General features: G+C 35.2%; 1 protein-coding gene across 1 annotated transcript; it reads left to right on the forward strand.

Annotated features, from left to right (window-relative positions):
• Nucleotides 1-2,312: 2,312 nt before the first annotated feature.
• On the forward strand, nucleotides 2,313-10,168 carry LOC110093554 (protein-tyrosine-phosphatase MKP1). Its single transcript, XM_020818472.2, has 2 exons — nucleotides 2,313-4,401; nucleotides 9,707-10,168. The coding sequence occupies exons 1-2, from the start codon at nucleotides 2,590-2,592 to the stop codon at nucleotides 9,797-9,799; spliced, it is 1,905 nt and encodes a 634-aa protein (XP_020674131.1). The 5' UTR covers nucleotides 2,313-2,589; the 3' UTR covers nucleotides 9,800-10,168.
• The last annotated feature ends 1,686 nt before the right edge of the window (nucleotides 10,169-11,854 follow it).

An 11,854-nucleotide genomic window follows, 5' to 3' on the forward strand; every position in this document is an offset into this window, starting at 1 on the left:
TTTTTTTAAAGGAGATCATCCATTTACTTGGGTTGCCTCGCAGTCTCACCTCTGATCGAGACATCAAATTTTTTAGCCACTTATAGCATGAGTCGTGGAAACATTTAAATGCTAAAGTCAAGCTCAGTTCAGCCTACCACCCCCAAAATGACTGCCAGACTGAAGTAGTAAATAGAACACTTGGAAACATGTTGCGTTGTTTAGCATAACAACAGCCAAAACAACGGGAAGAAATGCTCGGTCAAGCAAAATTCGCTTACAACTCTATGCCTAACGGATCTACTTGGAAGTGCCACTTTGGAATTGTTTACACTGAAATACCTAATCACCTTGTAGACATTGCTATTCTTCCCAAGTACCATAGCTCTTTTGCAGCTCAAACAACCCAGCGATTATCTGCTATGTTGAAGGTTATCAAACTAAAATTAACAGAAGCCAACACCAAGTACAAACATCATGCTGATAGTTACCATTGCAATCAAGATTCCCACCATAGCGAATTGGTCATGCTTCGCTTATGGAGAGAATGCTTCCCACCCTACAATGATTCTAAACTTAGTCCAAGAAAATTTGGGCCCATTCCAAATATTCACAAGATCAACGATAATGCCTACACCATTGATCTACTAGCTAGCCAATATGCCCACTTTCGTTACCTTCAATATCGCCAACATTCATAAATACTAACTGCCAGACAAACCTATCACTTCTGCCCACTCAAAGGATTTGAGTTATTCCAATGCAGGGGAGTATTGATGCGAACCATGATAGTATTACCATCCTCGAGCACAACTTATCTTCACATTAGATTCCACTACCTTAACACATGCTCTATTCAAATTCTATTAGAAAGTACTAATTTACCTTTTTTCTCAACAATATACCCAATACAATAAACATGATACTGCGTAGTATAAGTATTTTATTTTAGTAATGGAACACTTACTTGACCATACTCAAATCTCACTACCATTATCATGAATTATATCATTATTTGGAGTCTTACTAAAATTATTTCATTATTTGGATCCCTTCCATGAATCCTCATATTTTTTTCATTCATGATGAGTGCAAAACGAGATTTAATTTTATTGTTGTAACTTTTTAAATTGATCAGATTTTATAAATATATATAATTAGCTCAAAAACCTATCTCATTATTAGGCTTACTCGACATAAAGGTGTGTTCTTGTTGAATTTTCATTGAATAATAACATACTTCATTGATCTATTCAATTTTTTTTTTCTTTTTACAAGTTAAAAAACTATCATTGAGTTTAATAAAGAGAAATAAACTTACTTAATGTGCTCTCATGGTGTTCGATAAAATGCTTCTTTTTCAAAATAATAACTAGATTCTTATAATCTAATTTGGCATGAATTTTATGGAGCATTATTTTAAGAAGTTTTCAAAATTAATGACTTTAGTTGAATGAAAGATACTTTACTCATTTATATTGAGAAAAAAAATTTGATTGTATCGATAATGATGTTATTATTCATCCTTTTCAGAATATGAAAATCAGACGGTATCAATTGTAAGTGCTTTTCATCTGATATTTAGTATATAATTTTCTTAAAAAAAAAATTAAAATAGCTAATGCAAATCCCAAGATACCCAGATAAAAAAAGTTGAAGAAATTTTAAATTTTTATTTTGCGCCCCCTCAATATGAAGTTTCCGACTCCTTCACAGTTTTGTCCCTCAAATAATTTTGAGAATCTTTCAAGTATACTTCAATAGTTTGATTTTGAATAATTTGGACTTCAATCAAAATACATTTAGCATCATCATTATGCTCGTCCCATTGAAACGACATTCATTTGATCATAAATTAGGGTAGTTCATTATGTCACTAAATTTGATTAATATTTATGTTTGATCATATTATTTAAATTTTCTTGTGGTGTATCAACACTCTTATTAAATTATATCTTAAAGCTTTAAAATTTATTATGATTATTTTTTAATCATGTATTATAATATAAATTTGATTCAATTATAATTGCCTTGTAATCTATAAATTTTTTAATATAAATTAAGCAAATTTAGTCTAAAATATTAAAAAATAATATTTAATGCACTCCAATTAGAAAAAAAAGCTCATTATGTCAAAATTAATTATTATAAATTTAATTTAATTTAAAAAATATATAATTTTTTTTTCCCACTAAAATTCTGAAGACCGCATAATCATTCAACTGTCATCCGTTCTGTTATTGTAGATTTCAATACAGATAACGGAAATTGGCGACATTTAAAATTGCACCCATTAAAAAACCCATTTCAGAGCCTCGCTTTCCTCAGCGGGTCTGAGCGGGTGCGGAATACCAAACCCACACCAGTAATCGATTTCACAGAAGTTTTATCGTCCGACGGCGTTTACTCGGGTCGTCTTCCTCGTCTCCCTCCCCTCCGTTCCCCCTACCAAAATCCTTCCCTCACGAGCTTTGGATGACCAGAAGCAGTTGAGCACGAGGAAGCCGAGGGTGGAATCCAAGGGCGAAAGCCCCGCGGCTTGTGTTATTAACCTAACTCAGCTTATGTGGAGAGATACCCTCGCGCCTCCACCGCCGTCTGCTGATCGAGATGGACGGCAATGATGACGCCTCCACGCCGCGGAAGGTGCTCTGGCGTTCCGCCTCCTGGTCAGGCGGTTCGTCTTTGGTGCCCCAAGGAAAGCCCCCGAAACCCTCCCGGCCGCTCCCGCCACTTTCTATCTCCCGCCGTGGGGCTATCACCGGCTGGCCTTGCCCTGCCTCTGATGACTCCGGACACCCGCCAGCCACCCCATCGTCTTCCACCACTGACGATTACCTTGAGTGCTCCCGCGTGGCCGACCACGTCTATTTAGGCAGCGAGGCCGCCGCGCGTGACCGGGAGGCGTTGCGGAGACATGGTATAACGCACGTGCTCAACTGCGTGGGCGGTGTTTGTCCGGAGTGCTTCCGCGGCGATCTCGTGTACAAGACGCTGTGGCTCCACGACTCTCCTGCTGAAGACATCGCCTCCGTCTTCTATGACGCCTTCGATTACCTGGAGGAGGTCCGCGCGGCCCGCCCACCGGCCCGAGTGCTGGTTCACTGCCGCCGCGGTGCTTCCCGATCCGCCGCACTCGTCATCGCCTACCTTATGTGGCGCCACGCCCAGCCATTCGACGATGCCCTCCGCGCGGTCCGCTCAGCGCGAGCAGCGGCTGATCCCAACCTAGGGTTTGCCTCCCAGCTCCTCCAGTGTCAGGCTAGGGTTCTCTTGTCGCCCTCCTCTTCTGGTTTCCGCGCCTACCGCATGGCTCCTCACTCATCCTTCGATCCCTTTCATCTCGTCCCGAAATCGGTCTCCGGCCCCGTTTGTCTTGATTCTCGTGGCGCTTTTATTGTCCATGTCCCAACTGCCGTCTTCGTCTGGCTCGGCCGAGCTTGCGATCCGGCCATGGCTGAGGCGGCCGCATCCGCCGCCCGCCAGGTTGTGCGATATGAGCGCGCTCGGGGGCCTATTCTCACCGTCAACGAAGGTTCCGAGCCTCCTGATTTCTGGGGCAAAGACCTCTCTGCAGGGGGGGAGGTTGGGAAGCGAAGGGTTGATCTCTACGATCTCGATTTTGAAATCTTTCGCCAGGCGCTGAAGGGTGAAGTCGTGCCATCATTTCCCTTGCCGATGAATGGGGCCCCGGCTAGGCGGGAAGCAAATGATGAAGAAGATGGTGAGGCGAGCTCCTCCACTCCGTCATCCTTGTCGGCTGAAACTTCTTCGAGCATCACTTCCTTTTCTCCGGCCTCAACCTCTTCATCCGACGGGTACAATTCCTCGCCATCATCCTCCCCTGTGGCTGAATCCCAGAAGGCTCTGCTACCGTTGAACCTTGCTTCCAAGTTGCCACCTTTGCACCCTAGGAAGGGAAAGGAAAAAGAACTTTCTATGTCGCAGTCTCTTGCAGGTCGCAGAAGTGAATCCGCTCCGTTCTCTCCTGGTCATGCAGTTCGAGAGTGGTGTCTGTCTCATCTTGCATCTAAAGTGGAAGAATTCCAGAAGAGCATGGAGTCTGATTCGGTGCGATTGGGTACTGCAGAGGTTGATGAGGACGTTGGTACTAGCGATTGCTGTTTTGTAAGTCATCCCCTTCTTTTCCAGTGGCCTGGGATGGACAAGGTGGAAGAAATTCATCGTGGGGCACTTGACTCGAGCTCAGTGTTCTTGCTGCTAGCACCTAATTCCAGTTCATGCAGGAGGAGGCCAAAGACAAATGTTCTCTATGTGTGGTTAGGAAGGAACAGCAGCTCAGTCAACCTTGGCCCCTTCTCTGAATCAAGTGAAGAAGGAGGTGCTAAAAATGTTAAATGGGATGAGATCACCACCGATTTTATTGATCAACTGGGGCTCCCAGTTCGTATTACTGTACAGGTATGAGTCACTAGCTTCTTCTTTATTCGCTACCTTCATCCTTGTTCTGTTAGATGAGCCTTTCAAGTATATGAATTTTTCATGGGATATTGGGACAAAAAATTCCAGGAGTACTGAATTCTTATAAGAAAGTTCTCATCCCCATTCATCTCTATATTGAGATTTATTTTCATCTCAATTAAACACAAATTTTAATGTAAAATTAGCGTTGATGATTTTGATAGGAAACACTTGTAGATCTCAAGTATTTCCTCTCAATCTTCGGAAAACAGCGAGAAACTCTTCCAAACTCCAATAAAAATCTGGAAAAACAGTAGATTTTATTGCAAGAAATCAACTGACGGAAGAAAAACAATAAGATACAAGTAATCCTCTATTCGAAAGGAGGATCTATCTCTCCCAATCTCTTAACGAATCTAAAGCCTAAAATCTAAACCTAAGAGATCCCAAAATCAGCCCAAATTCAACATGCCTTAACCCTGGAAAACAAACTATTTAATGCATACAATTCAAAATGAAATCTCTAAACAGTCCCTACATTCAATTTCCCTCCTAAACTTCCTCAAAAAACCTTCCAAACATGCTCCCTTAGCTCCTGCGGTGAGATCGGCGGAATTAGAGGCGGAAACTGTTTCGCACGGGCCGGTCCCGCAGGACAGGCTAGACCGGTTCAATGGACCGATCTAACAGATTTCCTTGTGTATTTTGAGGAATTCCTTGTTGGATTTATTTCTGGATACTGGGGCTTATAATTGAAAAAAAAAATCATTTTATGCACTTAATTCTAACATGCATAACTATTGCATGGAAAATGCTGTCTTTGCTGATATTATTGCCTAGTCAATATGAGCGTTAATGGGTAAACAGTTTGGATTTGCAATATATTGGTCACATGGATAAGAGCAGAATAACAGAAAGAGAACCTATTCTGTTGAAGAACCAATCAACCTTTTGAATGTCTTTATTTAATCGAGTTGACTAGAAGAAATTGTCTTTCAAACGTTCCTTAGAATCCAAATTTGGCATTTTCGTTGTATAACATAGGAAACAAAAATTGACCATTTAAGAGCAATATTTTTACTGGTATCAAGAAAGAGTTTGGAAAATAACTATGGCCCTTCTTTTGTTGTAACCATTGAACTTATTTGGTTATGAACACAACTTTTGAAGGCTTATCCATGTCCTGCTAATGTTGACTGATCAGAACAAGCTTCTTTCTCCTTAGTTTCTTCTGAGGTGATCACTATCCATGGATATCAATGGGAAATAAATTTTATACTTCAAAATCTTCTCCTTATACTTATGTGATTTGTCATATTTTGAAGTACGAATAAATCTTAAATAACTAGTTTATAATTCACGCTTTGCTGCATCTCAAATAAGGGACCAACAAATTCGGTAAGTATCTTTTCGTTGGAGAGAAGATTATGGATACAACTGTTCATGATATTTTTTATTTGATTCATATCTGTTGAATACATTGCCATGCGTCCCAAAAAAACAATAAAAACTCCTGTAGTTTCTATGGCATACTAAAGTTGCATAAAGGCAAACCTATAAGTTGAATTAGCTAAAATAATATGTAGCATGTGTCATGACTTGATATTTTAGTGTCATGCAGCATGTCTCATGACTTGTGGGGCCATGGAAACATATCATGTGATTTCAATTTTAGAAAATAAACAATCAAGTTCATTTTAGTAGAAAACCAACACCAAAGAAACTGATGTAGGACAAACATGCAGCATGTGTCATGCCTTGAAATTTTAGTGTCATTGTCATTATCTTTTATGTTCGTTTATTTTTTTGTTTTTATTTTAATTATCTTGGATAAAATATCATTTTAGGATAAATTTAAAGATTTAACTTAATCATATCTTCTATTATAAATAAAGTTCCACGATCATTTAAAGGAGATCGTGATTGTTGAGTTGAAGATGATACCTTACATGTTTCTTTCTCCTCTTAGACTTTCCCTCTTCTCTTGCCTTCTTTATGCTTTTGTTCAAGTCTTTTGCAAAATTTCTATTTCATCCCTCAATTTCATCACAAGAATGTCATTTTCTAGTCAACATGATGATGATTAAAGCTATGGTGATTTGATCAGTGCTGTGATGAGATATGCTTCTAGAATTAGGAATCAATGTAGGACAAACATGGGTTAAATGTTTTCTTAGTTTTTAAGTTTCATTTTTTATTTATTTTTATTGATTTGTTCTTTGTCATTATTTTAATTATCATGGTCAAAGACATTCTTTTTCGGTTTAGATTAATTTTAAGTATTTAATTTTATTTGGTATGATCTTCAATTATAAACAAAGCTCCAAGAATTCTACAATTGAAATCAATAGTTTTGAAGAAACATGATGGTTTTCATGTTTCTTCTTCCTCCCTCATCTTTCTCCTATAGCTAATGGGAATTTTCATTGTCCCTTTTCTTCGACCAATCATTTGCTCTCTCCTTACTAGTTCTTTGACATTAAAAGAAAGAAATTTAGTTAATTTCAAGGGAATAAAAAAGATAGAAATATACTATATTTTTAAGGAATGAAAAGGAAAACAATCAAGGTGATCCACGCTTCAAAAATTCTCCTTCAATATATCATTATAGTCGAATTTCTTAATGGTAATTACATCTAAACCTTAGTCACCTATATCCATCCATTAAAAACATCCATCCAACACCACCATTATATTTATAAAACTAAGAAAAATATATATCCTCTTGAGTATTTGTAATAGATTATTCTTGGGAACAAAGTTTAAAATTGCGCAATATATTGGGTATTGAGACGTTTTTTGTTCGTGAGGCGAGGCGTAAGCCTTAAAATCCAGTAATTGCGTGAAGTGAAAATAAAAGTTGAAAGTGATTTTTATATAATACCAAAATATTATGTTAAAGAATGGCACATCAGCTTTTTATTGAACTATGAAGAAATAAATTGACATACATATGAAAAAAAATGCACATGATATAAAATGACAAGTAATAAATTGCGTGAAATTGAATTGAAATCCAAGAAGAAAATAACATATAATATAAGAATTGCATAAAAATATCATATAACATCAAGTTTAACTTCAAATTCATTCTTTAATTTCTCACTTCCTTACTCACCCACAATTAAAGCTAAAATAGTTGTTAACAACATAGAAATCATTTGCTCGGTCATAAGTGAGGTTTTTTTTTAGTCATTGTCATAACAAATTAGTCTCTCATCTGCCTCATCCTGTAGAGTCCAAGCCTCCAATTCTGCTTTTTCATCATTTATTTCAATCATCTTCTTCTTTCATAAATATTTTCATCAATATAATGCTGAGAGTTATACTCTTAATGAAGTGGTGGTGGTGTGCGGCTTTCAATTGATCCCTAATGGTAGCTACAACAGTGGTGGATGCAACGAAGGTGGTATGCTAGAGGTCAAGGCAGTTGAGAGGAAGTTGTTGTGTATCGGGGGTGCATTAAGGCGTGATTTATTTGGGGTTTTAGTTTAGGATTTAGGTAAGTTTTAATAAGAAATATAAGTAGGGTGAGGCATACTACCTCACAACAGCCAAGCGAGGCCTTCTCAAGGAGGGTCTCAGCCAAGTTGTGGTGCAAGCCTCATAAAAAGGTTCTATGTGTAAGCCTCGAGACGTTTTTTGTGGAATTACGCAGAGGCGAGCCTCATATTGCGCAATTTTAAACAATGCTTGGGAGTTGCATCAAAAAATTGCAATTCATTTGTAGAGCTACAAAATTCTTATTATATGCTTTGGAGTTGATGTTATGAATTTATTGACATGTTTAATCAAGCACATAAACATCTAAGTAGTGAATGCACACTATTATTATGGCCATGGTTTAGATGCAACACATAATTATTTGTTTCTTACATCATTTATTAGACAATTGATATCATTGTGTATGCCATATGATGATTTGTTGAAATATTACCTAAACATATTAGATGAAATTGCTGAGGAATCATTAAAAAATTATGCATATGACTCTCATGATTACACATATTATTATAATTATTATACTTAATAATATGACTACTATAATGAATTGTATCACAATGGGTCTTATGTCTACAACCATTACTTTAATTCTAATTATCAATAATCTCATACAACAACAAGAACATCAAGCCTTTATTCCACTATGTGGGGTAAAGTACGTGAATCCTTTTTCTCAATTGTGTCATGTTAAGAGTCAAATTCTTATTTAAATATAATAAAGAATGGTCATTTCTAATATTTTCTAATCAAGTCTTTTTAAGTCTACCTCTACCTTTCTTAGCATAAGCCAAATCTAATACATCTACTCTCCTAATCGAGTCATCAGAAGACCACCATTTTATGTGACCAAATCATCTAAGATGACTCTCTCTAATCTTATCTTCCACTAGAGCTACTTCAAACTTTTCACATATATGCTCGTTTCGTATCCTATCTCTAAAAGTAAAGCTACTCATCCACCTGAGCATCCTCATCTTTGCCACACTTAACTTAATATTATGCTTCTCTTTTAATGGTCAGCATTCTATACCATAAAGCATTGCAGGTCTCACCACCATCTTATAGAAATTTTCCTTAAGTTTGTGGGGGACTTTTCTATCACGCAACAAACCCGATGCGTAGATATTAAAAATTATTTTCAAATCATACTAATGTTCATGCATTTAACATTTATGAATATTCTAATGATAATCAAATGTTTCAAGATTAATGATTCTCATCATCATTATAAATTTTATGATGATTATGCATATGATTTTTTGGTCCACTCCTTTAAAAATCATCTTATTATGGTGATAGATCATATCATACACATTTCTTGAACCCAAGAGTTTCAGAAACATATGTCAATCTCAAAAGTTTAGGCATTTGTGTCATCTCCTCCAATTCATAAAACTTATGCTGAGTTAGTCTATGAGGGTTGTTTTTTTGCCTTTGTGACACTAGTGGCGGCTCGGCGTTTATCCAAAACAAAAAATAGGATTGAGTTTGAACCCTAACCCTAATTGAACCGGCTTGCTAGCTAAAGAGTCGAGTGTTGTCAAACTCGAATCCAAACTCATTTAATATATGAGTTGTAATTAAAGCTCGAGCTCGAGCTCGAGCTCGAGCTCAAGCTTATTTACAAAAATTACTTCTCACTATCAAATTTCTATGATAGAAAGAAATATGTAGCCAAATAAAATTGTAATAGCTCTAAAAAAACAAATCTAAGAAAAAGCTAAGTCAAATCATTATTTCATTTGTCGTCGAGTCTTCATTGCTTATAATGGGTGCTAATCTTGTCTCTTTCTGCTTGCAGATAGTTAAAGAGGGAGAGGAGCCAGAGCAGTTCTTAACTCATCTCTTTTCTTTTCACAAGAGAACAGAAAGCAGACATGAATCAGGTGAATGAGAGACAAATATTTGAGATAAGTTAGATGATTTCTGATACAGAACAAACAGCTTGAAGATGATTTTGGCTGTTTTTGTGAAGGATAAGGTGCCTGTAACTATGGCTCTGGCACATATGATCTTGTTGCAGGCCTCCAATGGAGTATAAGGTATCATTCTGTATCTAAGCCTATAAGGTGAAGATAGGAGGTTTGTTCTAATTAATTTTAATCAAAATAACAATGGTTTACTATGATATTTCTTGTTTTTTTTTTTGTTTAATTTGTGTGAAGAAAAAGTAGATTTTGGCAATGAGTTCTGACTTTAGACCTCTTATAGACTCTTCACTTGAAAGTGATTGGATTAGAGATGCCTTATAAGATCATGAAGATGTGAAAGCTTCTACAATTCATCCTTCAATAATCTTATTCTTCATCATCATTAGGTTCATATTACTTTTGAGAGTATCTAGTCTTAGACTTCGTTTGTGACGAATTTTTTATTGCTTTTTAAAGCATCTTTCTAGTAAAAAAATAAAAAATTTTAAACTAAAAAGCTGCTTTAAGATGCAGTGAGAAAGTTATCCCAAACAAAGTCTTAGACTTCTTTTGTGACGGTTTTTTTACTGCTTCTTAAAGCAGCTTTCTAGTACAACAAAATAAAAATAAAAATTTTATACTAAAAAGCTGTTTTAAGATGCAGTGAAAAAGTTGTCCCAAATAAAGCCTTAGACTTCGTTTGAGACGGCTTTCTTATTACATAAAGTAACTTTTTGGTACAAAAATTTTATTGTTTTTATTGGAAAGCTATTTTAAGAAGCAGTAAAAAAGTCATCCCAAACGAATCCTTAGTCTCTCGACGGTATAAAATTGACTTGAAATAGTTCCTCATGTTGTAATTATGATATAAAATTGATCCCAATTTGTCTCAAATGAATTATATTGGACATATCTGTATGAATGAGGAATCAAATTGGGTAGCATGATACTGTGAGATTAAATCGACCAATTATTTTTTTCGTATTAAATTTGACATATCTTGCTTCCTTCTCAATTATGCTTTTTTTTTTTATCTCTACTTTATTTATTCAAATAACTTATATTCATAATTTCATCTCAGTATATTTTTCTCTCATGATTATTTTATGTAATCATTTTTTAATGTATTATTCTTTTTTAAATTTGGCTAGAAATATATTTACAGTCTAATATGTTGATTTATATAAAAAACTTTATAAACTTTATTGAAAATTAATCATGATATTTTTAATTATCTGATAATTATGAGATTTATTTTAATCATCCAATTATAATTTAATAAGCTATATTATAATTTATATTCTTTTATTTTTCAAATAATATATTTAAGTTGTTACAGTCAGATGATAATATATCATTTATATTGCTAGCTGAGCAGTATTATCTAAAGTCCAAACCCTCAAAAAAATAAAAATAAAATAAAATAAACCAAGAAATGTTAAAACTTTTTGTGATATTTTAAAATTAAATTTTAATTTTTGAGATTCATATATATACCACAAAATTTTATGCATTAACATATTATTTACATAAATATATTATTTTTATTTTCATTTATATATCACTTTAACATTTAACTAATGTTAAAGTATATGCATAAAAATGTGTGTTTTCTTTAAATAAGTTAATATTTGTAATATCTTTTATGTAATTTAGAAATTTGAGTTTTATATAGGTAGTTTTAAATATTTTCATATTAGAAATGCAAATACATAAAAATTTTATGATTTTCATGTTGATTAATTTAATAAACAAGTCAAGTTTGGGTTTGAAATTTTGCTTCATTTAATTGGTGGATCGAGTTTAGGTCAACACACGAATCTGATTATGACCTCATAGTGACATGCTTAATTTCTTTTTCCCTTAAATTCTTTTGTCTTTTGGTTTACATTTCTTTTGTTCAATTAATCCAAGCATATAGTTGACAAGTTGCACACTTTTTAATCAAAATGCACTATTAAGTTGAGTTCGGGCCATCTGGCTTTCCGATAAGTCGGCTCGGTTCCACCTTCTTGACATATTCATTAAACAAGTCATAC

The sequence above is a fragment of the Dendrobium catenatum genome, unplaced genomic scaffold, assembly GCF_001605985.2.
Source record: "Dendrobium catenatum unplaced genomic scaffold, ASM160598v2 fragScaff_scaffold_450, whole genome shotgun sequence".
NCBI lineage: Eukaryota > Viridiplantae > Streptophyta > Magnoliopsida > Asparagales > Orchidaceae > Dendrobium > Dendrobium catenatum.

What these genes read in the sequence shown, in the direction of transcription:
- LOC110093554 (XM_020818472.2), top strand. Translation starts at nt 2,590, where the DNA reads ATGGACGGCAATGATGACGCCTCCACGCCGCGGAAGGTGCTCTGGCGT. An exon ending in CAGTTCGTATTACTGTACAG is followed by an intron (nt 4,402 to 9,706) that starts GTATGAGTCACT and finishes TTCTGCTTGCAG; the next exon opens with ATAGTTAAAGAGGGAGAGGA.